The sequence below is a fragment of the Pongo pygmaeus genome, chromosome 5 (genome assembly GCF_028885625.2).
Source record: "Pongo pygmaeus isolate AG05252 chromosome 5, NHGRI_mPonPyg2-v2.0_pri, whole genome shotgun sequence".
Lineage (NCBI taxonomy): Eukaryota > Metazoa > Chordata > Mammalia > Primates > Hominidae > Pongo > Pongo pygmaeus.
This window is the reverse complement of record NC_072378.2, coordinates 60,798,697-60,820,837: the sequence shown is the minus strand read 5'-3', so window position 1 is coordinate 60,820,837 and position 22,141 is coordinate 60,798,697. Positions and strand designations below refer to the sequence as shown.

The 22,141-nt window shown below is 34.1% G+C and overlaps 1 protein-coding gene across 6 annotated transcripts in view; it reads left to right on the top strand.

Annotated features, from left to right (window-relative positions):
* Positions 1-22,141, top strand: part of KHDRBS2 (KH RNA binding domain containing, signal transduction associated 2) — a 678,558-nt gene that overhangs the window by 603,150 nt on the left and 53,267 nt on the right. For 3 of the 6 annotated variants that reach the window (XR_010126724.1, XR_010126723.1, XM_063666292.1), the window contains exon 8: positions 8,183-8,241. The exons of the other annotated variants lie outside the window; for them this stretch is intronic. Coding sequence is in view for 1 of the 3 variants with exons in the window: in XM_063666292.1 (XP_063522362.1) it covers positions 8,183-8,241 (59 nt within the window). In the remaining 2 variants the exon portion in view is untranslated. The remainder of the gene's footprint in view (positions 1-8,182; positions 8,242-22,141) is intronic. 6 annotated transcript variants of the gene reach the window in all.

The following is a 22,141-nucleotide window of genomic DNA, read 5'->3' as shown; positions in this document are numbered from 1 at the left end:
AAAATTGTGGCAATTAAATAAGAAAGGTTATGTAAAGCTCTTAGCAGTGTTTGGTGTGTACCAAGTGACAGAGAAGCATTAAATATATATATATTTTTATGGTTATTGTTGTTTCTTGGAGGGGAGAAGAAGTAGAAGAATGTTAAAGATACAGATTACTTAATCTGTTGTTTAAGGCCCCCTCTTATTTTAAAATTCAGAAATCAGTTGGTAGAGGGCTAGGGAGTAGGAAAGATTTAAATCAATTAGGAATTAGCATATAATGGATATAGGTTCTGTCTTTCACTGCGGATGTTATTAAAATTTTGGCAAAAAGAGAATTAAGCAAATCCTGCTTCTTAATAATCTATGCATTTGAGTTTCGGCCTCCAAAATATCAGATTTTACAAACCTTTCAAAATGCTTTTGAGTTGATGAGTGAAGTTGGCTCAGAATTATCCTGCAAAGTTGTAAAAAAAACTACATTTAGCAGTTTTAATTATGGATCCTAAATGTAGCATCTAATGACCTGAGATATTATAAATTGTGTTCACAAATCATTTATCTTAGTATGTCAATTTTCTCACATTTTAATTTAACAAAAAAGCCCAAGTTCATGGATGTAAAGGAAATATAGGTGTAAAAACACAAAGCAGAGATCAATTATGAAAATTATTCATACTACAATGATTTGCTTATACATTTATTTACACAATAAATATTTGTAAAGCACCTACTATGTGTTGAATAATGTGCCAGGTGTTGATGACACAGCATCCAAAAAGAAAGACACTGCCCACAGACTGACCTGTTTAAGCCAAAATATAATCATGCTTCCCTCTTAAATCCTTTATTGTCTTCAATGGCTCCTAATATAAAATCCAAACTGCTTACCATGTTAAGACAAGGTCCTTCAAGATTTGGTCCCTGTATATGTCTCAAGATTTAATATTGAGCCCCTCTCTCCCTAATACTGATACGCGGTCAGTCCAGCAAAGTAGCTGCTAATGGCACACTTTTTCTTGCTTCTGGGACTTTGTTGGTGCTGACCCCCTACCACAAGCCTTCTTCATTCCATCTTACCCAGGAAATTTCTACTTATTTTTAGGGTTTCCATATACGATGAAATACAACAAAAAAAAGAATGAATGAATCACTCCTTAACACTTGTTTAATGGTTTTTCTATTTATTTGATGTTTCGTGTTTTACAAAACAGACGGAATGTATGTATATGTAGCTACTAGGCATTTGTTTTTGTTTTATGGTTGTTATATTGTTACTTTGTATAGTTAGGGATAATGAAAATGAAAGAATGTGTTGGGATAGGTGAAGGTGGGAAAGACACATGCAGCTAGTTTCTATGGGAAGGTAGGACTTTGTCTAGAAGGAATAGACAAATGAAAACCATCTTTAAAACCTACCTGCAAATAGGTTTTCCGACATAAGCATTCCATAAGTATAGGTTTCCCACCATAGGCATAAAGTTGAACTGTTGGTTAACTTCACCTTCAGCACTGGGAATAATAGTAGATGTTCTCCTCCAAGGGAAGATTCAGGGTAACCATCAGAATTAGCAGATAATACAACAGTACTGAGATGTGGATGGAAGTTGTGGAGTCTTGAGCTATTTGGTGAAAGGTTTCCCATTCCTTCAATCTATCAGTGTTTAGTTAATACCATGAATGACATTAAGAGGGGGTTGTGGTTGGTGATGAGAGTTGATATATCTACATGTGTGTTATACTCATTCACCTACACAGTAGTTTTAATGTTTTTTAAATAGCACTTTCTTGGAGCTTTAGGAAGCTTAATAGAAGAATTTGATAGACACACAAGTGGATAAAAAAATAAAGGCACTATCAATTTGCAATTTGAGGATGGGGACCTGGCTGAAAATTTATCTTTGCTTGACTAATATCTCTATCAATACAATATAAATGCACAGTATAATAAGGTTTCAGTGTAAATGCTGATGAGAACAAAATTTAAGAATACCCCCTTAAATGCTAAAAATAGCTAGATATATATCCTTCACATGTGATTTTCATATTGTTATTTCATAATATTTTTAACATAGGTTAATTGGCTTGATTATAGTAACCATTTCACCGTGTATATCAAAAGCTCGTGTTTAAACCATAAATATATGCAATAAAATAATTAAATGAATTTTTAAAATATGTGACATTGACTAGCAGAAGTTGGCTCTATACTTTACATTATTTCAGAAAGCTGCTATTTTTATTACATTTGTTTCATTTATCATGTTCTTTAATCATGTTGAAATAGGAATAAATGGAGACATGAATTTTATATAAATACAACCTGGTTATTTAATTTTTAATTCACTATTATTCTATTTTATATTCTAGAAATATAGTGATTAAGGTTTCTAAACACATTGTTATAATTATAGAGGTGTTAATTAAAATTATGGCAATTATCAGTGATTTGGAACTTAATTACTTTGGTGGTTATAGCAGGTATAATTTTTCTAGGAACTGGCACATACTTAAAATCAAGATATATCATGTTAGCTGCATTGACTCAAAATATATCTAATTATTAGTAAAATTCTACACACCATTTTGGCTTTTTGACTTCTAGACCTTAGACACTAAAAATAATGAAATAGATTAATACGTAAATAAGTGGAGTAAAGGAGGCAGGAGCCAATAGCAGATTAACATATTACTTTTAATTTGAATTTTATTTTTATCAGAAAAGAAATGAGTTGTTTTTGTTTTACTGTTCCAATTGCTGTCAATATAAGTGGACATCCTGCTAAAGCATACACAGAGTTCTATAAAGAAATTTCCTTTAAAATGTTCTGATTATTCATGTTCAAATACAATGATCTCTAATTTCAGTCTTTAAAATTAAAACATTTATTCATTCATTCGACAAATGTTACTGAATGTCTGTTAGTCTTCAGGGGATTGTATTAATTGCCAACTATATTATTTGGGATATGGACTAAGCTTCCATAATAAAGATGTCTCACAATTCAGTAGCTCAAACAAGAGAAAAGTTTACCTCTCCTACATAATAGGCTAGGGCAGGTAGGTGGGCTGTGCTCCATGGCATCATTCACGGATCCAGGCTAGTGAGAAGCCGTCATTAAAATGAGTCCAAAGTGACTCTAGCCATTGCCATTTCCAGCCAGTTACATGAAAACTGAAAGGAAACAGAGGATAAACAAGTTGTAAAAAATTAGTAACATCACTCTGCACATAGACACTCAAAGGTAAAGGAGACTAGAAAATATAGTCTTGAGCTGATCAGTATCTCTTATGGAATAAGGGACAGATTGGTTGTAGAGGGGAACAACGAGAAGTCTTCTATAGCCCAATGCTCTAGTCATCCACATGTGAGTGATTATCTTTCTTTCTGTTAAAAAAAAAAAAAAAAAACCTACTTTCTTCACAACAAAGAAAATCTAAGTTTCATTCCAATTACTACAACCGGTCCAAAATCCAGGACCTCTGGAAAATATTCACATCTCCACATTAAGTATTGATGTAGTTCTTTACAATTTGACAACCTGAAAAATGTTAGATTATCTTTCTTATTCTCAACCTTCTACCCCATACAAAACACAAAATGTAAAATGGTCAAAGGGGACCAGAATAACTGCAATACAAACTATCATTAGAAAAACAGAAGAAAACACATAAGACTCAGTGGGCAATAACAGTTACAAAATCCTGCCAAGAGGTAAAGGCACCTAGAAACAACAGTGAAATGTTTTGTCTTGTTTTGTTTTGTTTTGTTTTTTTGATAAGAGCATCTGGCAACTTCAGTTCTCTTTTCTGGGAGTTAAGCCAGATACCCTGGAAGGGTCTTCTTTATTCCAGTGGATAAATGGACTTATCCATGGCCGTATCTTAATCCAGTAAAGTAGAGTATGCCCTCCTTGGGAACTTTACAATTTTTGCAGCACGCTTTCTTCTGGTGTATGTTTGGAAGCCTAAGGATTGTTCTAGGGGTCATATATGGTAGCAAAGTCCAATGGAAAGATGTGAGGACATCTTTGAGCACCGTATATTATCTCTTGCTATTGAAATAGAGAAGTAACTAACTTCACTGTATCCTGTTAAGCTTCAAATTTTTGAACCTTCTATCAATTTAAATTATAGAACTAACACAGAAATCAGAAAAAGCCACTCTTAGTAAAGTTCTATTCACTTTTGTTTCATCTTGTAAAATGACCATTCTTATTGGAGCTCTTATAATTTGTAAACCTTTCTAAAGAGTAGCGAGGATCACCAGTAGTTGGGCTTTGTTCAACATTTTTCTCGAGCAAAGTATATCCAGGCCCATAGCCTGCTTTCCAAGTTGTCACTGGCAATGGCATAACAAGGGCCATCAGTTTTCCACCCTAAAGTATTTTTTTCTTTGCACCCTCCACCCTCCCTCTAAGATAATTCCCTATAGTTTGGGATACAAATGGTAATTCCACATTTCTACATAGTTATTTCTGTATTCATCTACTCTGTTGTAACAGAAGCTCAAAATTCAGTGACTCAAATAATATTTTTAAAATGTATTTTTCTCTTAACAATCCCCGAGGCAAGTAGTAGTGTAAAGTAAGTCTGCTCCATGTGATCTTTTAGAGGCAGAGGTACCTCCCGTGTTGCAACTCATGACTTCTTAAGGCATTGTCTTTATTTGCATTGTAGATACTAGATCATCACTTTGAATGCCTTCTACCAACTGAGAAGGTAAATGTGCACAAGCCCAGGATGAGGAGATTGTTCTTAAATGGGAAAGGATCTTGATTTACACTCCCATCTCTGCACACATCCCATGTGTCCTAACTTAGTCACAAGGGCACATCTAGCTGAAAGGATGGCACATCTAGCTGAAAGGGTGTATTCACTATTAGTGTAGCCATTTATCCACGTAAACATTTATCTGTGGAAGAAATTAGAAGTTATATTTTAATAATCTAAGGTATAGACTGTGGCAGAGTCCATTTTGATTATTATACATCATTTTCCATTATCTTCCATTATTTTACAAATATCTAGTATATTCTGTTCTCCCTTGTTTAGAGTTCTGAAAGTTAAAATTCCCTCTTGCTGTGTATGTATCACTTATGATACACAATAACTGTGCTTCTTTATCATATTCTCTCCCACTGCTGTTCTTTTTCTCTCTCTTATCTTAATCAATTAAAATAAAAAGTGAGAAACATATTAATGCCACTCGATGCTGTTATAGTGCTACATAGCACACTTTGGGGAACATGATCAGGGGCTTACTCACAGAAAATGTATTGATGATGACAAGGGAAGGAGAATCTTCCCTCAATGCCAGCATTTTCCTCTACGCTGCTATAAGTGGGACTGCTGCTTGTTAAATTATTTTCTCATGAAGTCCACCTCTTAATTGTTTAAGGAATCAATTTAACAACTCACAGGAATTTGCCACACCTATATGAGGACTCTGAGTTGGGTTGCATCATTTTTATCATGTCAAGTATGTGAAAGAACAGATACACATCCAGATTCCAGCCAATGACATTAGCCTTCTACAATCTCAAGTCATTTGAAGGATGGAGAGAACACATTACCATAATTTTTTAGACAGTTTGAATGTAAACATGTTGGGCAGTGAGGGCTGAGCTAGGCAATCATTTTTTCGGCTCCTTTACACTTATGTTGAAGTGTATGCATTATAAATTGCCTCCAAGGAAGATAAGGATGACCAAAGTTCTCTCTGTCCCTCTTTTTATCTCTGATATATAGACTTTTCTTTTCTGCTTCTCTTTCTTTACTATCAATAAAATCAAAAGTATTTAAAATAATGAGACCTATGGAATTGCTTTGTGGGATAATAATAACCACATTCAGAGAACATCTAATTTTAGGCCCTTCTGTCGTTCCTTCCATCCTAACCCTTTGGCATCTATCCCCTACCCTCAGCCCTTATATGATTTGGTTTTTGATATTCGGCCATTGTCTTGATACACTTTTATATACTTAAAATGAATTACTGACCTTGAGATAACTTATAAATTAAGATTTATATAGGGGGGGCAATAATTGACATCTAACTTTAAACCAAGAAGTGTATTTGAAGGAAAATATAATGTATCATCCATATTTATAGATTCCTCAGTAAGATTAAAAATACATGAATTAGCCCAATAATAATTAAATTAAATTAAATTTCTCTTTTGCATGTTATTTTTTTAAATCGTGATGTGGTTTTATTAGGCTACTCAATTAAATGGTGTCTGGCCTTCCTATGAGCAATTTATTCTATTGTCCTATAAATATTCATTGAGCATCTCTTATGTGCCAAACATTGTTCTAGAAAATCTGCTTGGAACAACGAGAGCAAATGAATAAATGAGATAAATGAGAGACCAATTTTCTATACCAAGAAGTTTATGTTCTAGAAGAGGGGAACAGCCAATAAATAAATAAGCAAATGGGTGTTTTTGTGTTTGTTTATATAATATGTATGGTGATCATCAATGAATGCTAAAGTGAGCAAAGCAAGGTAGGTGGGCCCTGGTCTAAATAGATTGATTAGGGAAATCTCTCATAAGTGACATTTGAGTGAGCTCTGAAAGAATGAGAAAAGGGACAATTGGACATTTAGAGAAAGCCTGTTTCAGATAGGAGAAACCGCAAATGAAAAGCTCTGAGGCAGTAATGTGTTTGTAATGTTCACAGAACATCTAGGAGCCCATGCCCCCTGAGTAGGGTGAATGAGCAAGGAGAAAGTGTTAGAGCATGAGGTCCGAGAAATACAAGGGGGGACAAATGGTGTAGGCAAAATAAGAATTTTTTATTTTTCTCCTAAAGACTATGGGAAGCTATTTATGAATTTTGAGTAGGGAGCTAATATGATCTAACTTACTTACTTCTATAAGAATGACTTTGACTGCTACATAGATAATAGAAACAGAGCAATCAGGGCCTAGAAACCACTTAGAAGGATAGCATACTCATTTAAATGAGAGATAGTAATAACTTTAACTCAGTGATAGCTGTGGATATGTTTAGACATGTTCAGATCTGGATATATTTTGCAATTCGAAGTGAATTTGCTATTAGATAGAACATTAGGACCAGATGAGACTGCCTAGGGAGTAAGTATGAATAGAAAAGAGAAACATTCCACTGAGCCCTAGTGGCCTCCAGGAATAAGTGATTGGAAAAATGAGAAGGTAACCATAGGGAAAAATGAAAAAATGAAGCGCACCTGAAGACCCATGAAAGAGGAGATCTCTGAAGCAAGTGAAATGTTTGCAGAATCATGAAATAATCAACTGTGTCAAATGGTGCTAAAGTAAAATGAACACTAATTCTTGACCATTGAATGTGAAAATGTTAAGATCTTGTCAAGAGCTGTTTCAGTGGAGCAGTGAAACTACAGCCTGAGTGTCTTCAAATGCCTATGGAGAAGAGTTAGTGAAAAGAGTGAGTAGAGTCACTTCTTTTCAAGAAATGGGATAGTTGCTAGAAGGAATTATGTGGATGAGGCAGAGCTTTTTACAGATAAGAAACACGTAAGACTTTGGAATGCTAGTAGGCATTATACCTTAAAGGGGGAAGTGGATGCAGCAGGAAACAGTGAGGACAACTGTAAAGGGGTAGCAGAGTGAGTCAGAGAGAGAGTTTCCTTTGAGTAAGAAATGGAGGAAGAACACCTTTGACAGTTATTGAAATATGGAAGCATCTGGTAAAATATCGAGTGAAACAAAATAGCTTATATATTTGGGGAGTGCACAGACATGATGTAAAAGGGATAGAGGGGATTATAAATATAGTTTAGTGTTTCATAGTGAAAAAATGATGCATATTTCTTAAGATAACAGCATTAAAAGCTATACATGATTGACCAGATTGTCATCTTAGAGAGCACTTTTTCTTCGAAATAGGCCTTTTATAACTCTCTTCTTGACAGATTTTGAAGTGTTATACTTGTGTTTTAGGGGAAATTTGATTTATCAAATTGGTGGATAGAGAGAAAGAAATACTGAGATGGCATTTAAAAAAATCATAGCTCTCCTTGTCAATAACCTGTGTTTTTCTTACTGAAGATTTATTTAGGATTGTGTTTTATGCCTTGAAGTTCCTGGAATATTACCTCAGCACACATTTTGCCTTCAAATTCCATATGAGTTTCTGGGTTGAATTTCCTGGTTATAGTAACATTGATTGCTGTCTAAATTTGTTGCAGTGTGCCTGAATACTATGACTACGGTCATGGAGTAAGTGAGGATGCCTATGACAGCTACGGTAAGACCTTTTCTTTACTAAAACTGTGAAATCGGAACATCCGTCAGTCACCGACAACTCAAAAATTATTTCCATCTTTCTCCCCGTGTTTTTCCAGAAGTATAGACTAAATTGATTCATGTAATTCCAGGGTAAGATTTGACTTACATAGCTAGTACCAGAAAATTAGACAGATCAATTTTGATCAAAATTTTAAAAGCAATTAATCACAATCATAAATCATTTTCAACAGCAACAGTGATCATTCTGAATAGCGTCTTGTATGTTTAACTGTGTTCATTGTCTGACTCATTGATTTGGCAACAATATTGTGTCTTTTCTGCTGTCAAAAGATCATCAGAGTAACATACATTTAAAATATTTACAAACTTTAAGGGCAGAAATTGTTATTATAAAATAACTCTCAAGTTATTTTTCTAGCATGCATAGCCAAATAATGCTTGGCTCATAAAAATTGATAGTCAATAAGGATGTCAGTCTATAAAATTAATTTATTTAAAAAATATATTCCTTAATTAAAATACCACTTAAAATTAATCATAATTATACTCAGTTAAGATCTATTGAATTTCTATGATATATCAATACAGTACATCATTTTTGAGACATAGTTTGCGATTCTCTAAAATACATATGTGGCCGGGCACGGTGGCTCACCCCTGTAATCCTGGCACTTTGGGAGGCTGAGGCAGGCGGATCACGAGATTAGGAGAGTGAGACCATCTTGGCCAACATGGTGAAACCCCATCTCTACCAAAAATACAAAACAAATTAGCTGGGCATAGTGGCGCATGCCTGTAATCTCAGCTACTCGGGAGGCTGAGGCAAGAGAATAGCTTGAACCAGGCAGTTGGAGGTTGCAGTGAGCTGAGATCGTGCCACTGCACTCCAGCCTGGCAACAGAGCGAGACTCAGTCTCAAAAATAAATAAATAAATAAATAAATAAATAAATAAATAATAAAATAAAATACATATATGGCATCACTAGCTGACAACCTTGAAAAATGATACTAATTTAAATATTTATAGTCTTGAATTTTTATTAAAATAATACAAAGGCTGCTTGGCATTGGTGCATGACTGTAGTCCTAGCTACTCCAGAGGCTGAGACAGGAGGATTGCCTCAGCCCAAAAGTTTGAAGCCATAATTGTGCAATGATCACGCCTGCGAATAGCCACTGCACTCCAGCCTAGGCAACATAGTGAGACCCGTTCTCTAACAAAAATAAATAAATTAAATAATACCATGTTCACTTTATTCCTCTCTGTGGGGAAAAGAAAAGGAAACAATGGTTGTTGCTGTGTTTGGGGCTTCATATGATGCTGCATCAGGATGGCGAAGGGCACGGCCTGATGTCGAGAGGAAAGGAAGAAGAGTATCTTCCTTAAAACCAGTCATAAACTGACTAACACAAGGCCAAGCCCAGAAATAGGAGGAGAAAAATAAGCCACCACCACAATTATTGCTAACCATGGGCTGATTAGTTACAGATATTTTGTATTTATTTCTTTAAAGTAAATTGAAATATTAAGTATTTTTGTCTCCATTTTTATGATGAAACTGAACAACAAAGGTGAAGTCAATGTGAGAGTATGGCTATGAAGCTCAGCTTCTGTTCTTGTATTCTCATCGGTGGTTGGAATACTATTAATTGCTGCTACCACACATGGAGTACCTATTATGGCTCTGTACTGAGCATTTTATAATGAGGATTAGCAATTGCAGAAGTAATCCTTATAGAAATTATACATCTATCTATTTGTATACTCTAACCTCCATTAGAATCCTCTAGAGAAGGATGGGAAACAGATAAGTCTTTGGGATGCACACTTATATTGTCATCTGCATTTTTCAGGTGAGAAACTAAGACTCAGAGCATTAAGTACCTTGCCTCAGTTCAACAATTTGCCAGTGACAGAACAAGAATGTGAATTCAAGTGTGTCTGATTATTTGGGGGTTGGTTTGTTTGTTTGTTTTGTCAGGAGGTGGGAGCAGGGTTCAGTAGACTTGGTAAAAAGAACTAGATGTGGTACTTTAAACCTGAGTTTGTTTAAAGGAAAGGTGTTCAGCTTCCTTCCTAAATCCTAAATCGTCCTTCCTAAATTTGGATTTCTCAAAATGCTATCACTTGCTATTTCACTATTTTAAGGGGAAGGAGATCTTTTATACTATTTTTCAGGAAAAAAAGTAAATAATTAATCCAAAATGAGCACCAGGCTTACTCTCTCCCAAATCTAAGTTTCTCTAGCACTAATCAAATTAACCTAATATTTTGCTGTTATAGGAAATAGAACTATTTTCCAAAACAAATTAACATAATTTCAGAAATTATTTCACAGAAATATAAGTGATGAACAAGTCTGCACAATTCTGGCTCAGTTGGTAAGCTGCCATAGGAAGTACAGCTATAATTTTGTTCCTTATATAATTTCCACTCATTGGAAGGAAGGGGTCAAAGGCATTAGATGGTATTTAATAAAAACACTAGCATCCAAATCCCAGGCTGTCTCCAAAGCCACACCAGGAGCCAGCCAGGCTGAGGTGTAAGATTGCCTAGCATTTTAGGGCATCCACACCTGCCCCTGCAGCACTCTTTGAGTTCAACACAACAAAACACATATTTCTATTGTTCCAAGCACATTCTTAATCATATAGGAATGAGGCCACATGCCTTGTACAATTGGTTACACAGGATGATCAATGAATAAGACACAAACTGGGCCTTTCTTTAATTCATTGAAAATTTGCATATAGGTATCACTAGTCTCTGAGAATATGATGATGTACAGGGTAGACATTGTCCCTCCTTGGTTTCTGCTATTTAGTGTTGAGAAACTTACAACTACATATAAAAGTTTGCACCAGATTTTAAACCATTGTAAGTAATAATTTTATACAAGTTCAGAGAACATTACTCATTTAACAAGTATTTACTTAATGGCTAACACATGTAAGCCATTGATCTCAATCTTTGAGATGTTGTAGTGAACAATCTCTTGAAGCTTATGTTCTGATGAGAAGGCATATTATTATTTGTAAGTAGTCATTTTTTGAAAAATCGAACTTTTACTTGCAAAATACAATCATTTTTTACACTTGATACATCAATTTGAGGAAAATCATGCTCATGAGCTTCACAGAATTACATGCACTGAGATCAATGGAAAGGATAAATTTGATGATATCTGGCAGGATCATTGGTGATAAGAGATGAGATTTCTATTTCGGAATTATTTACATTTTGAAATGTCAATACCACGTAATGCTATTGGAAAAAGTGTGTAAATACAAACTCTTGCTTCTCAAGCCTTTTAATGGAGATGCAAGGGCTATGGTCTGGAGGGCCAGGGCTCACCTCTACAATCCCGAGTCTTATATTGTACTTTCTTTGTAGTCTGGTTCTCCTGCTGTTGCAAAGTCTAGAGAGAAATGATGCATTTTACTTTAGGAGAACTAACTGCCCATAAGCACTAAATTTCATTCTGGGTCAAATTACCACTTACCAACAAGAAATTTTCTGCACATAATTAGTCAATAAATTCTTCATAATAAAGTAATAAGGAAAATGTAGAAAGGGATTTGACTGTCTGAACAGAATAAGGAAGACATTAATTAGGCAGCAATTTTTACCTAATAACTTGTATTTACCTATTTTACTAACTAAATTTCTTTCCTCTTTTTGCACAACCAAAAACTAAAGTACTTGCTATAGATTCATATGGTCATGAGATTTGAATTTTGAGAATCTTCTTGCTCTCATATCCTATACAGGCAATAGAGCAAGGACAAAGTAAGAGGACAAGGAATAGTAAGAGCTCAGCACCAAAACCTTGCAGCCCAATTAAATTAATATGCTTTATGTGCACTCAGATTGTGGTGTTAGATATTATGTAGTAGGATATTAGTTATTAGGTAGTTGGTGATAACTGCTTATAATAAAATATCCAAATAGGCAGATGATAAAATGTAAATACAGATGATGAGCAGTGATTTCAGGACCCACACAAGTCAAATATCGATTGATTATTTTTATTAATTGTCCATACTTTACATATTAACTATTATCTATTTATAACTTATCTTTAATCAATGGTACACAATCTTTTAAATCAATAATAGTTATTCCAACCTATAAATCTCATATCTCCAGTTATTCATTCACTTTCATTCTGAATCAGTAACTCCTCTGTGTTACATTGTGGTTGTATCATGGACACTGATACTAAATTCCAATGGAATGTCTGTATTTTTACAAAACTAATCGCCTCAATTTTTAGTTTCCTGGCAACCCCCTAGACTTGGAGAGTTATGTGAGGAGTCTTGAGTCAGTTGTCCCAGGCACCTTCCTCTGCAGCTCACACTGGCAGGAAGAACTGTGGGGGCAAGTGAAGGCACTGGGAGAGGAAGAAGGAATGCTCTCCCAAATGACAGGGTTCTGCATTCCAAAGACTCAGAGATGGAGCTTCTCATTTAGACTTCCTCTAGAAATGATTTTGAAATAAGCCAGCAGAAATAAAAATTCGGAGGGGGGAGGGATAGCATTGGGAGATATACCTAATGCTAGATGACGAGTTGGTGGGTGCAGCGCACCAGCATGGCACATGTATACATATGTAAGTTACCTGCACATTGCGCACATGTACCATAAAACCTAAAGTATAATAATAATAATAATAATAATAATAATAAAAGAAAAAAAAAAAATTCAGTCCTTCAGTGGGACACTTCATTCTAAATCTTCATACATTATGTTTTGTGTATGAAAACTGAAATTGTATTTGTCTCCTTGGGGCCTATATTTTATCACTGAAATAATAAATATATTGACTTTGAGAAAATAATGTATTATTTTAGGTTTTATCACAGTTAAATTATTCAGGATCTTTGCAGATAATTTAATATTGAATATTAAACTATCTTGCTCATTATAATGTAAATATAACGTTTAAATATTAAAATTATAAATGAATTTTATTAATATGTAATTATCTTATAAATATTAATGTTTAATACATTGGTATTTATTAAATATTTAATTAATTTTCAATTGGTTACTATTAACATTTAAATATTACATTTCTGATCACTTGAATTTGTTTTTGGAGCTTGAATATTTGACTTACAGGAATTCCAAATCAGTTTCTGCATTTTAAAAATATTTCTTAATTTATCAGAATCACTGTAATTGTTTCAGATGAGTCAGAATGGCTTATAATTCACTAAGGCTGCATTTTAAATACAGTGCCTACATTAGCTTGGCTAAGCAATGCTTCACATAAGAAATACTCTCTAAGTTTTCTCTGAGACTGATAGCTAAGAATGGACAGCAATATTCTCTTCTCTGAGAAAAGAGCTATTTATTAAAATGTATTTAATGTATGAACTAAAGAGCTAATTGTGCATCCATTCTTTAGTGGCATTTTAGATGACAGCTGTGTGGAAGCAAGGAGAATAATATTAATACACTATCTTGAAATGAATGAAAGCAAAAAGAAATTTTGTGCCATATTCTAGGGCATTTGAGTGCCTCACTTCAAGTCAATTGTGGAACACAAATGTATTCATTTTGTGTTGAGGAGCTGGAATGATTATTTTCCCTGTGTGAAAATAAGACCTGCATTGATTAATCTGTGAAAACAGCAAAGGAAAATGAAGTTAACTGGCAGTTGTGGCAGCCATTTAATTCAAGAACAAAGACTGTCTATTTTTAATAGTAAATAGAATATAAATTTGGGAAAATTGGCTTACGAATGGTAATGAGATTTCTTAATATTGGCAATAATTTATCAGTCATTTAAAAATAATATATGCAAATAATTTATTTTTTCTGAGATTTATTGTATTAAAGTTGTGACATAATAGGTTATGGGGAAAATATGACTGTGCTTTACTTTTCATATAGATTTTAAACTTTATTTGTAATTAAAAGGAAGAAGGCCTAGTGAAATAATGCTTCTAAAGTATTTTAAAATTCATTTGTGAAATTAATTTTAAAATTAGCTTTCTCTTTTTGCTATTTCAGTGGTTGCCACTAGATTGATATCTAATCCAATTAGCCTTGGTAATTAAATGCAGAGCATGTTGCCTAGGCAAGAAACAATGAAAAAGAGCAGTGCACCACTACATCAATGCTTGTATTGCTTATTTTAGGTTCAAAGTATTTACAGTTTCGATTTTGTTTTGAATAATGCACTCCTTAATCCAACAGTTTTAGGTGAGAATGAAATCTGCTTTTGAGTGTTTCTGAGATTATTAACCATGATTACACATTTTAGGATCACCTGTTGAGCTTTGAAAAAAATACGAATGTTTAGTTTCCATGCCAGACTGGATCTATCACAACCTTTGGAGATGAGAACTATAGCCATCAGAATTATTTAAAAACTTCATGGGTGGTTCTATTGTAAGCTAAGGTTGAGAATAAGTTTTAGATAGCCACATGCATGGGGGAACATTCGAAGGATCCTATGATCTTAATTGGTAATATCCATTTTTTGATAATTATCTTTATAATTTCTCTTACAGTAATAAGACCAAATTGTACTTGAAGCCCTTTTATTTTTTCCTATCAGTATCTGCTTCTCATGACTACTGAAAAGATGAATGGCCAAACTGTGCCAGTCATTTGCATTTTTGAAGGTGATACATAACTTATATGCAGGCTCCTTTTATAACACTGGGTATTTTGTAATCAAACATTGTGTTAGAGAACCTGATATTTTAAGTCCACTTTATAAAAACTGTAAGTTTAAGTAGTAATAAACATAAGTAACTACCTTTTTGAACAATTGTGTGTTGAACAGTTAAATCTCAACCTTGACTTAAAAAAAAAAATTACCCAACAGATAGAGTCAACAAAAAATTATAGTCCACATGCATTTAACAACTCTCTTGTTGAAACAATAAAACAAGCCATAGAAAAGGTGTTTTTTTATTTTTTTAATCACTTTCTTTTCTGCTGAGTTAATGGCACAATCATTTTGGCTAAGAGGGAGAGGAGAGTTGAGCGACTTATTGTCGAACTCTTGGGATGAACAGATCATGTACAAGAAAGTATATTCAATAGGATACAGATTTATATTTAGAATATAGGAAAAATGAATTGTTTATAAAGCACAAAGTACAGAATACAAAATATGAACATGGGGAAAAATGTTGCCCACATGGAAGTATGCCAGCTAAGAAAAAAATATGTCCAGGGATATGCCACCTTAGGAAATCTTTACAGAATTTCCAGAATTTGGGAGATTTTTAGGTGTATTAAAAGAGAGCATGGATAAAAGGAAAAAAGACAAAATACGTTGGTCTAAAATAAATGTGCTACACTTGATTTATCAAGCATCATAATTTATTGAATGATGGCATATTTGCTAAGTATTTTGGACTAGAATATTGTTAAATGCTCTGGACTAAAACAGAATAGGCATTTTAAAAAACTATCACCACCACCAAGGCGTTTGAATTACAGGGATTCTTCCCAACATTGCAAATATATATGTATCTATGTATATCTGTATATATACATGTATATATGACTCACAATCGGTGTCTTCTTGTATTGAACAAATGACTTAGCCGTACTGGTATCTTATCAAACCTTTAGTTCAATGGGTAACAAGAGATGCCAGAAAATAAACGAACAAAGACAACAACTAAAATAGTTAGATCAGTCTCTCTGAAGTTTGCGATTGTCCAGGAAGATCCCAGGAGAAGCTCCCTCATGCTCAGGGGAGTGCAACAGCAGGTAATAGGCAGATAACTCAAGAGGCTTTTGGTATCCGGAAGTTCTGGCACAGATAGGTTCAATCATGGGCCAAGAGCTAAGATTTACACTTCTGAGAAGATTGGAGAGAGCAAGCAAAGAGACAAAGGGGATGCCCATAGAGAGGACAAACTTCACAAACTAAGGGCACAGTTTTCCACAAAATTTCCACAAAATTCTACTTCATATATCACTCACAAGTTTGGGGGACTCCAGGCTATTCTCACTTCTGACCGGCTGGCTACAAATTCTGGGGTTCCCACTGTCTTATCAAGTTTAATAATTTTTCAGAACAACTCAAAGGACCAAGGAAAGTGCTATACTTACAATTATAGTTTTATCATAGCAAAAGGGTACAAATCAAAACCAGTCAAAGAGAGAGACACATATGGCAAGAGCAAAGTCTGAGAGGATCCCAAACATGAAGGTTCCAACAGCTGCTGGGTCACATTATCCTCCTGGCACATCACTATGTAATAATAGATAAAAGTGTTGCTAACCAGGGAAGCTCACAGGAGTCTCAGTGTCCAGACATTTTATTATGGTTTCATTGTATAGACATGACATGATAGATTAAATCATATCAATATCCAGCCTTCTCCACTCCTCAGGTTGGGCTGATATCACATAGGCCAAAGCCCAAACTCTAATATTATGGTTAGTCTTCCCGGCATGACCATTGCCATCTTGAATCATCTCCTTAGGATAAACTATAAGGTGTGGTTGAAGGGGCTCACCATGAATAACAAAGACACTCCAATCACTTGGGAAATTTTAGGATTTAGAGCTTACCTCCCAGTAACCAGGGACAAAGACTATCTAAGATCTTTCACAACTGGTGGGAGCCATTTATCAACCTGGAAAAGCAGGGAAAGGCACACTGTGGTATAAACACAGGCGCTTAGAGTAGGTCATACAGAAAGATTAACATTTGTAGAGCTGAAAACTTGATTTTCTCTAATTGCTATAACTGTGGCTCATTTCTGTTCTTAGGTAGAAAAATGAAGAATGTAGGGGGAGTAAGACAATCAAGTAACTACAGATTTAATCTCTGTCTATGAAGCTCTTTCACCAAGCCTACCTTCTTCACTGAGTTAAAGGGAGTATTGGAATTCTTTGAGAAGAGAATTATACCATATTACTTTATATCACCATTTTTATTCTCCCTTCTGTTATTCCTCATATTATAAACTCCTTATGTGTGCATTTCAAAAAGCCTCTAGCTAAATTCCACAGTCTTTTGAATGATTCAGCATTTTATTTGACAATAATGAAAATACATTTTAGACTTTAGTCAGATAACCTTCTACATTGTGCCAAATTATCATTCACCATTTTTTCTGTACGTTCCATTTTGAAAATCCTTTCTCTAGCTAGCTTCTTTGTCTCCTTTTTATTTAAATAAGTTATTAACTCCATAGCAATAAGATAGACACACACTTATTTAAAAATGTTAAGAACCACTGGCCTGTATTATTCTACAGCTGCAGGATACTATACAGCAGAGTCAAGCATAAAGTATGTTTAAATTTTAATGACATATATAATTTTCAATTATTAATGGATGATAATTAGAAATAAAATGGTACAGATTGAGTCAACTTATTAAATACAATAATGTATAGGACAGGGACTGGAACTGAATAGGCAATTTGAAAACACCACCACTACCACCAAGGAGTTTGAATTATGGGGATTCTTTCTAATATTGCAAATCACAGTGGCCTCACCTGGGAAAACAGAAGCTGGTAAAAATTATGCATTACATGCAAAACTACCTGGAATATTGTTCTTGGCACAGCCTGAAGTTTGTCAGGAATTTTTTTTAACCTTCCTTGAGTTCACAATTAGAATATAGCAGTAATTCAAACCAACTAAGCTTAGGCACAGAAGATAAAATTGTGAAACCAGGTTATAATATGGAAATTAGGTATATACATAAAGTAAACTGGAGATATTAAGCACAATAATATAAAAATACAGAAAAGTTAAAAAAATGGTTTTAAGATTGCAGAAAGGAATCATTCAACAAGAAAAAGGCAGAACAGTAATGCAAATGCAGATCATCTGTAAGACTCTGGGAACTACCGTTCAAAAGTGAAGGAATCCATCTGAGGGAAGCCTATGGGTCTGAAAGGAAGATGCAAAATATTTAAAAATAATTAATTTATTCAGTAAATGATTACTGAATGCCTGCCATGTGCATGGTAAGATTTTAGGGTTGAGAATGGAGTTCATAGAAAGGCTAAGTCCTTTGTTACTCTCTAAATGGATTATCCCAAGTGATACATTTTTTCTAAGAGAGGATATCTAATTAAAAATTTGAAAGAGTGATAAAAGTTGTAAATGCTTCCCAGTAGCTGATTGAATTTTCTGAGAGGATAAATGATGGTGAACTCAAAGTTAGCAACTCTTTTTCTTGGAACATAATGCACCGTGTTCATCTGTGTAAAGAGATGCTGGTCACCCATATTTCTCCCTCTTCTGTTACCCTCTGCATCTTAAAATAATAAACTATATAATTACAAATAGTGGGAAGACATGTTGTACAGTTGAAATGGTTGAGCCATTGAGTTGCAAATTTCCATTAATATTTTAAAATGCTCAGAGCAGTGCAGAGAACTCTGCATTGCACTTTGGATTTGCACCTTCACAAATTCAGTTGAAGCGGCCCACATTCTTGCTAACAAAATTAAAACTACAGTAAATCTCATTTTTTTTGGCTAATTAATTGTTGTTGGAATCAACACTAATTATTATATAATTAATACTAATTATATAATTCAAGGGAAGTAAAATAAATTAAGTCTTGTTTTATAGGGGGAAAAAAAGAGGAAAAAGAGAAAGGGTTGGTGAATAGATGGTGAGACATTTAGAGACAAAAATTCTGTATCCCCCCAACAACTAAACTTTCTGACTCATAGTTTCCTCATCTTTAAAAAGAAGGTAGTGTCAACAGCTACCTTGTAGAAAAATTGTGATATTTACTAATCATATACACAAAACACCTAACACTGTGATAGGCCCTTCAGAGTTGTGATAGAGTTTTTTTAAATATGATAAGTGTTTAAACATTAAGTAAATAAAATGGATTCTATCATAATAGTGAGTTGCAACAATAGCAAAACATCTAACCTAACATACTCTTTGGGATTAAATAGCCTCAAAACAACTAATATATATTTGAAAGTTGCTTTCAAATAGAATAATACTCCTTAGAAACATCAGAAACTTAGCTGAGATGAGCAAACTGAGTGGCTCAAAGCCAGGATGAATTTTAATCAACCATGTCGTAATGCCATTATATGATTTGCAAAGCAAAAACACTAGCGGTTTGTAATGGTAGAGACTAACGGGTTTCCTACTTTAGTTGTGATTTTTGCATATTGATTTACAGTGCACCAAAAATAGCATGAGCTTTCTTCTTTTTGCTGTGGGTTTAACAAGCTTCTTTTTAGATTCTTTTCCATATTTCAGATATACAAACAAATAGCTATCTAAGATAGCAAAATAAGAGTATCATGACTGCACTCAGTAAGCTCCATGATCTCCTTTATCCTTTCTGAATTGATCTCTAAAATTAACTTCCTCTTACGTGGCATTTTAAAACTACTTCCTGAAAGATAAACATTAAAAGTTTGCTTTCCAGATACTTAAATAATGTCAACTTTTCCAGAATTGACCCCTCGTTCCTATGCTTCATATTTTTCCCAACTACCTCAGTATCTCTGGAACTATCAGAGCATCCAGTTTTGCAACTTTAAAACTCATCCAGATTTTTCTTTCCCACTGTGAATGCTCCCCAAGGTACCTGGTCCCACTGCAGAAATAAGAACACATTGACAAATGCATAGCACTTAATAGGCCTCATTTCGCACAGTATTTGAGATACAGAAACTTTTGAAGTCACAGTAATATTTAATGCACAAGAGTTACCTAGGTAATTTACATTCTTCTATCAAAGTCAAATGTTCCTCAGTGACGCTGACTACCATGAAATAGAGATGCACTCTAGGCAGTCTGTAAAACCTGATTCGCTGGGTAAAATAGCAGCCTAAGTTAATAAAAAACAGATAGAACTTTTGAAAGAAATATTGACATATTCTGTATACATGCAACATGACAACCTAATTGCTAACAATGCCTTTCTGAAAAGTTCTATTTTACTTATTTTGCATAATTGGTTTGAAACCCCTTTTTTATTTAGTAGCACCATTTATTTATATGCAGCTTACAAATATTCTTATTTGTTCTTATTCAGTGTCTACCACTGGAGACGATTTCTCCTTTCATAAATCTTAGAGTCCAGTTTAGAAACAAGGTCAGATAATACAAAATAATTAACACGGGAAAGTCTTTAAAGAAAGTGAATTCTCTTAGATAAGTTAAACAGCACCAGTGTTCTTACTAAGTATATTTGCTCAGAAAATCTCTTCTTTGAGATGATTAAATGTTAGAGTTCAATGCAAGTTCAACTGAATGATGAAAGTTAGACTTCCCTTCTCTGTGCTTTCCCCAGCATTTTCTTAAAACATCAATTAAAATTGTGTTATAATCTATGAAATTTCAGGTTAGTTTTTTCCTGTGTCTTTTACAGGCCCCTTAAACTGTCCTTATATGCAGGACATAGTATAATAACTGGCATATAGGTGATCTTCAATAAATAAAAAATGTATTTAGTGATGCTTTATTATTCATATAATAAATATAAATTTATCTAATATTTCTTATAATATATGATAATTTAAAGCCTGAATTGGAAGCCAAAAAAGGGTGGCAATTGGATCAAGTCACTTAACTTTTGTTTCTCATATCCTGATTTGCTATTTTCACATTCACAATTATGTAACCCATTCCATAATTTCAATTTGGCATATAGTTATTTGGTACCTTTTTTGAGGAGGAATTTGTTATTAGATTAATTCATAGCCTAGCCAGTGCTTCTCATGTGACAGTGATCCTGATATTGAGAGAATCTTACTTCTTTTATCATTTCCCTAAAGGATAAAGAAATTTCTAAATTTCACTGGATGCAATGAGTTTTTTAAATGACATCTTAGACCACACCATGGGACTAGAAAAAAACAGGACTCTAAAATTCATAGGAAGGCTTAAAATATTTAGAATCTACTTGTCTACTAAGAGACCCAAGAGGACAGATAAATTCTAAGTTCATTCATGGGTCTTTATAACTTCAAATTTCAGAGAAATTCCCATCATGAGGAACCCAGTCATGATTTGTCTCTCCCTATGTTTGGGTCTCTTCCATGCTCAAGGGTCCATGGGACTCAGGTTAGAATCCCTTCTATATGTGGTACTTGCAGTGAAGAAATCCAGAGGCCTAAATATCGCTGGTGAGCAATGAGGGGCTTGGCCAACCATATAAAGTTCAATGACACACTATATGGTGGCACTGGAAAAACGTTCATTGGTTCAGTACTCTCCAATCGCAATCCAAAGAACATGTTTTCACTAAGAAAAACTGGCGTGCATTATCATGTGGCAATTGTAAATGTGTAACTATACATAAACATTCTGATATTAGGAAAGATAAAGATGGACACAAATAAAAATAATACTTTTCCTGATCTCTCTTTGCTATTGTTACCAAGAACATGTAAACAATTTGGAAGCAAGGTCTGAATTAAGTGAAATAAGTCCTTAATTTCCTCTGCTAATGGTATGGAATCTTGGAAAATTAGAAACTTACTTTTGCTTGGATAGGAAATCACTTTGGCTGGCGATTTACTTTTCCAGGTACAAGTATCATGAACTAACAATAATTTCCATTTTTCTAGCCTTGAGCAAGGAGGAAAGAGCATAGTATTAATTCACATAGAAGCAGAGCATTATAAAAGAGCACATTTTTGTGCCGTGCAATATGATATTTTTGTACTTTTTAATAATGAGATCCCACTACGATTACTCCATTGAATTCAATAGTGAAATATTTTTGATACTTAGATAACTAACCCTTTTGAGTAAGAAGTCTGATTTTTAACTCTATAACAAATATATAAGATTTCTAATTAAAGAGTTTTTTAAACAAATGTTAAGTTTCTTTAGCTCAACTGTTTCTGTTTTTTGAATTATCACTGAAACTTTCTGTATAGTTCCCTTGTTCATTCATCCATC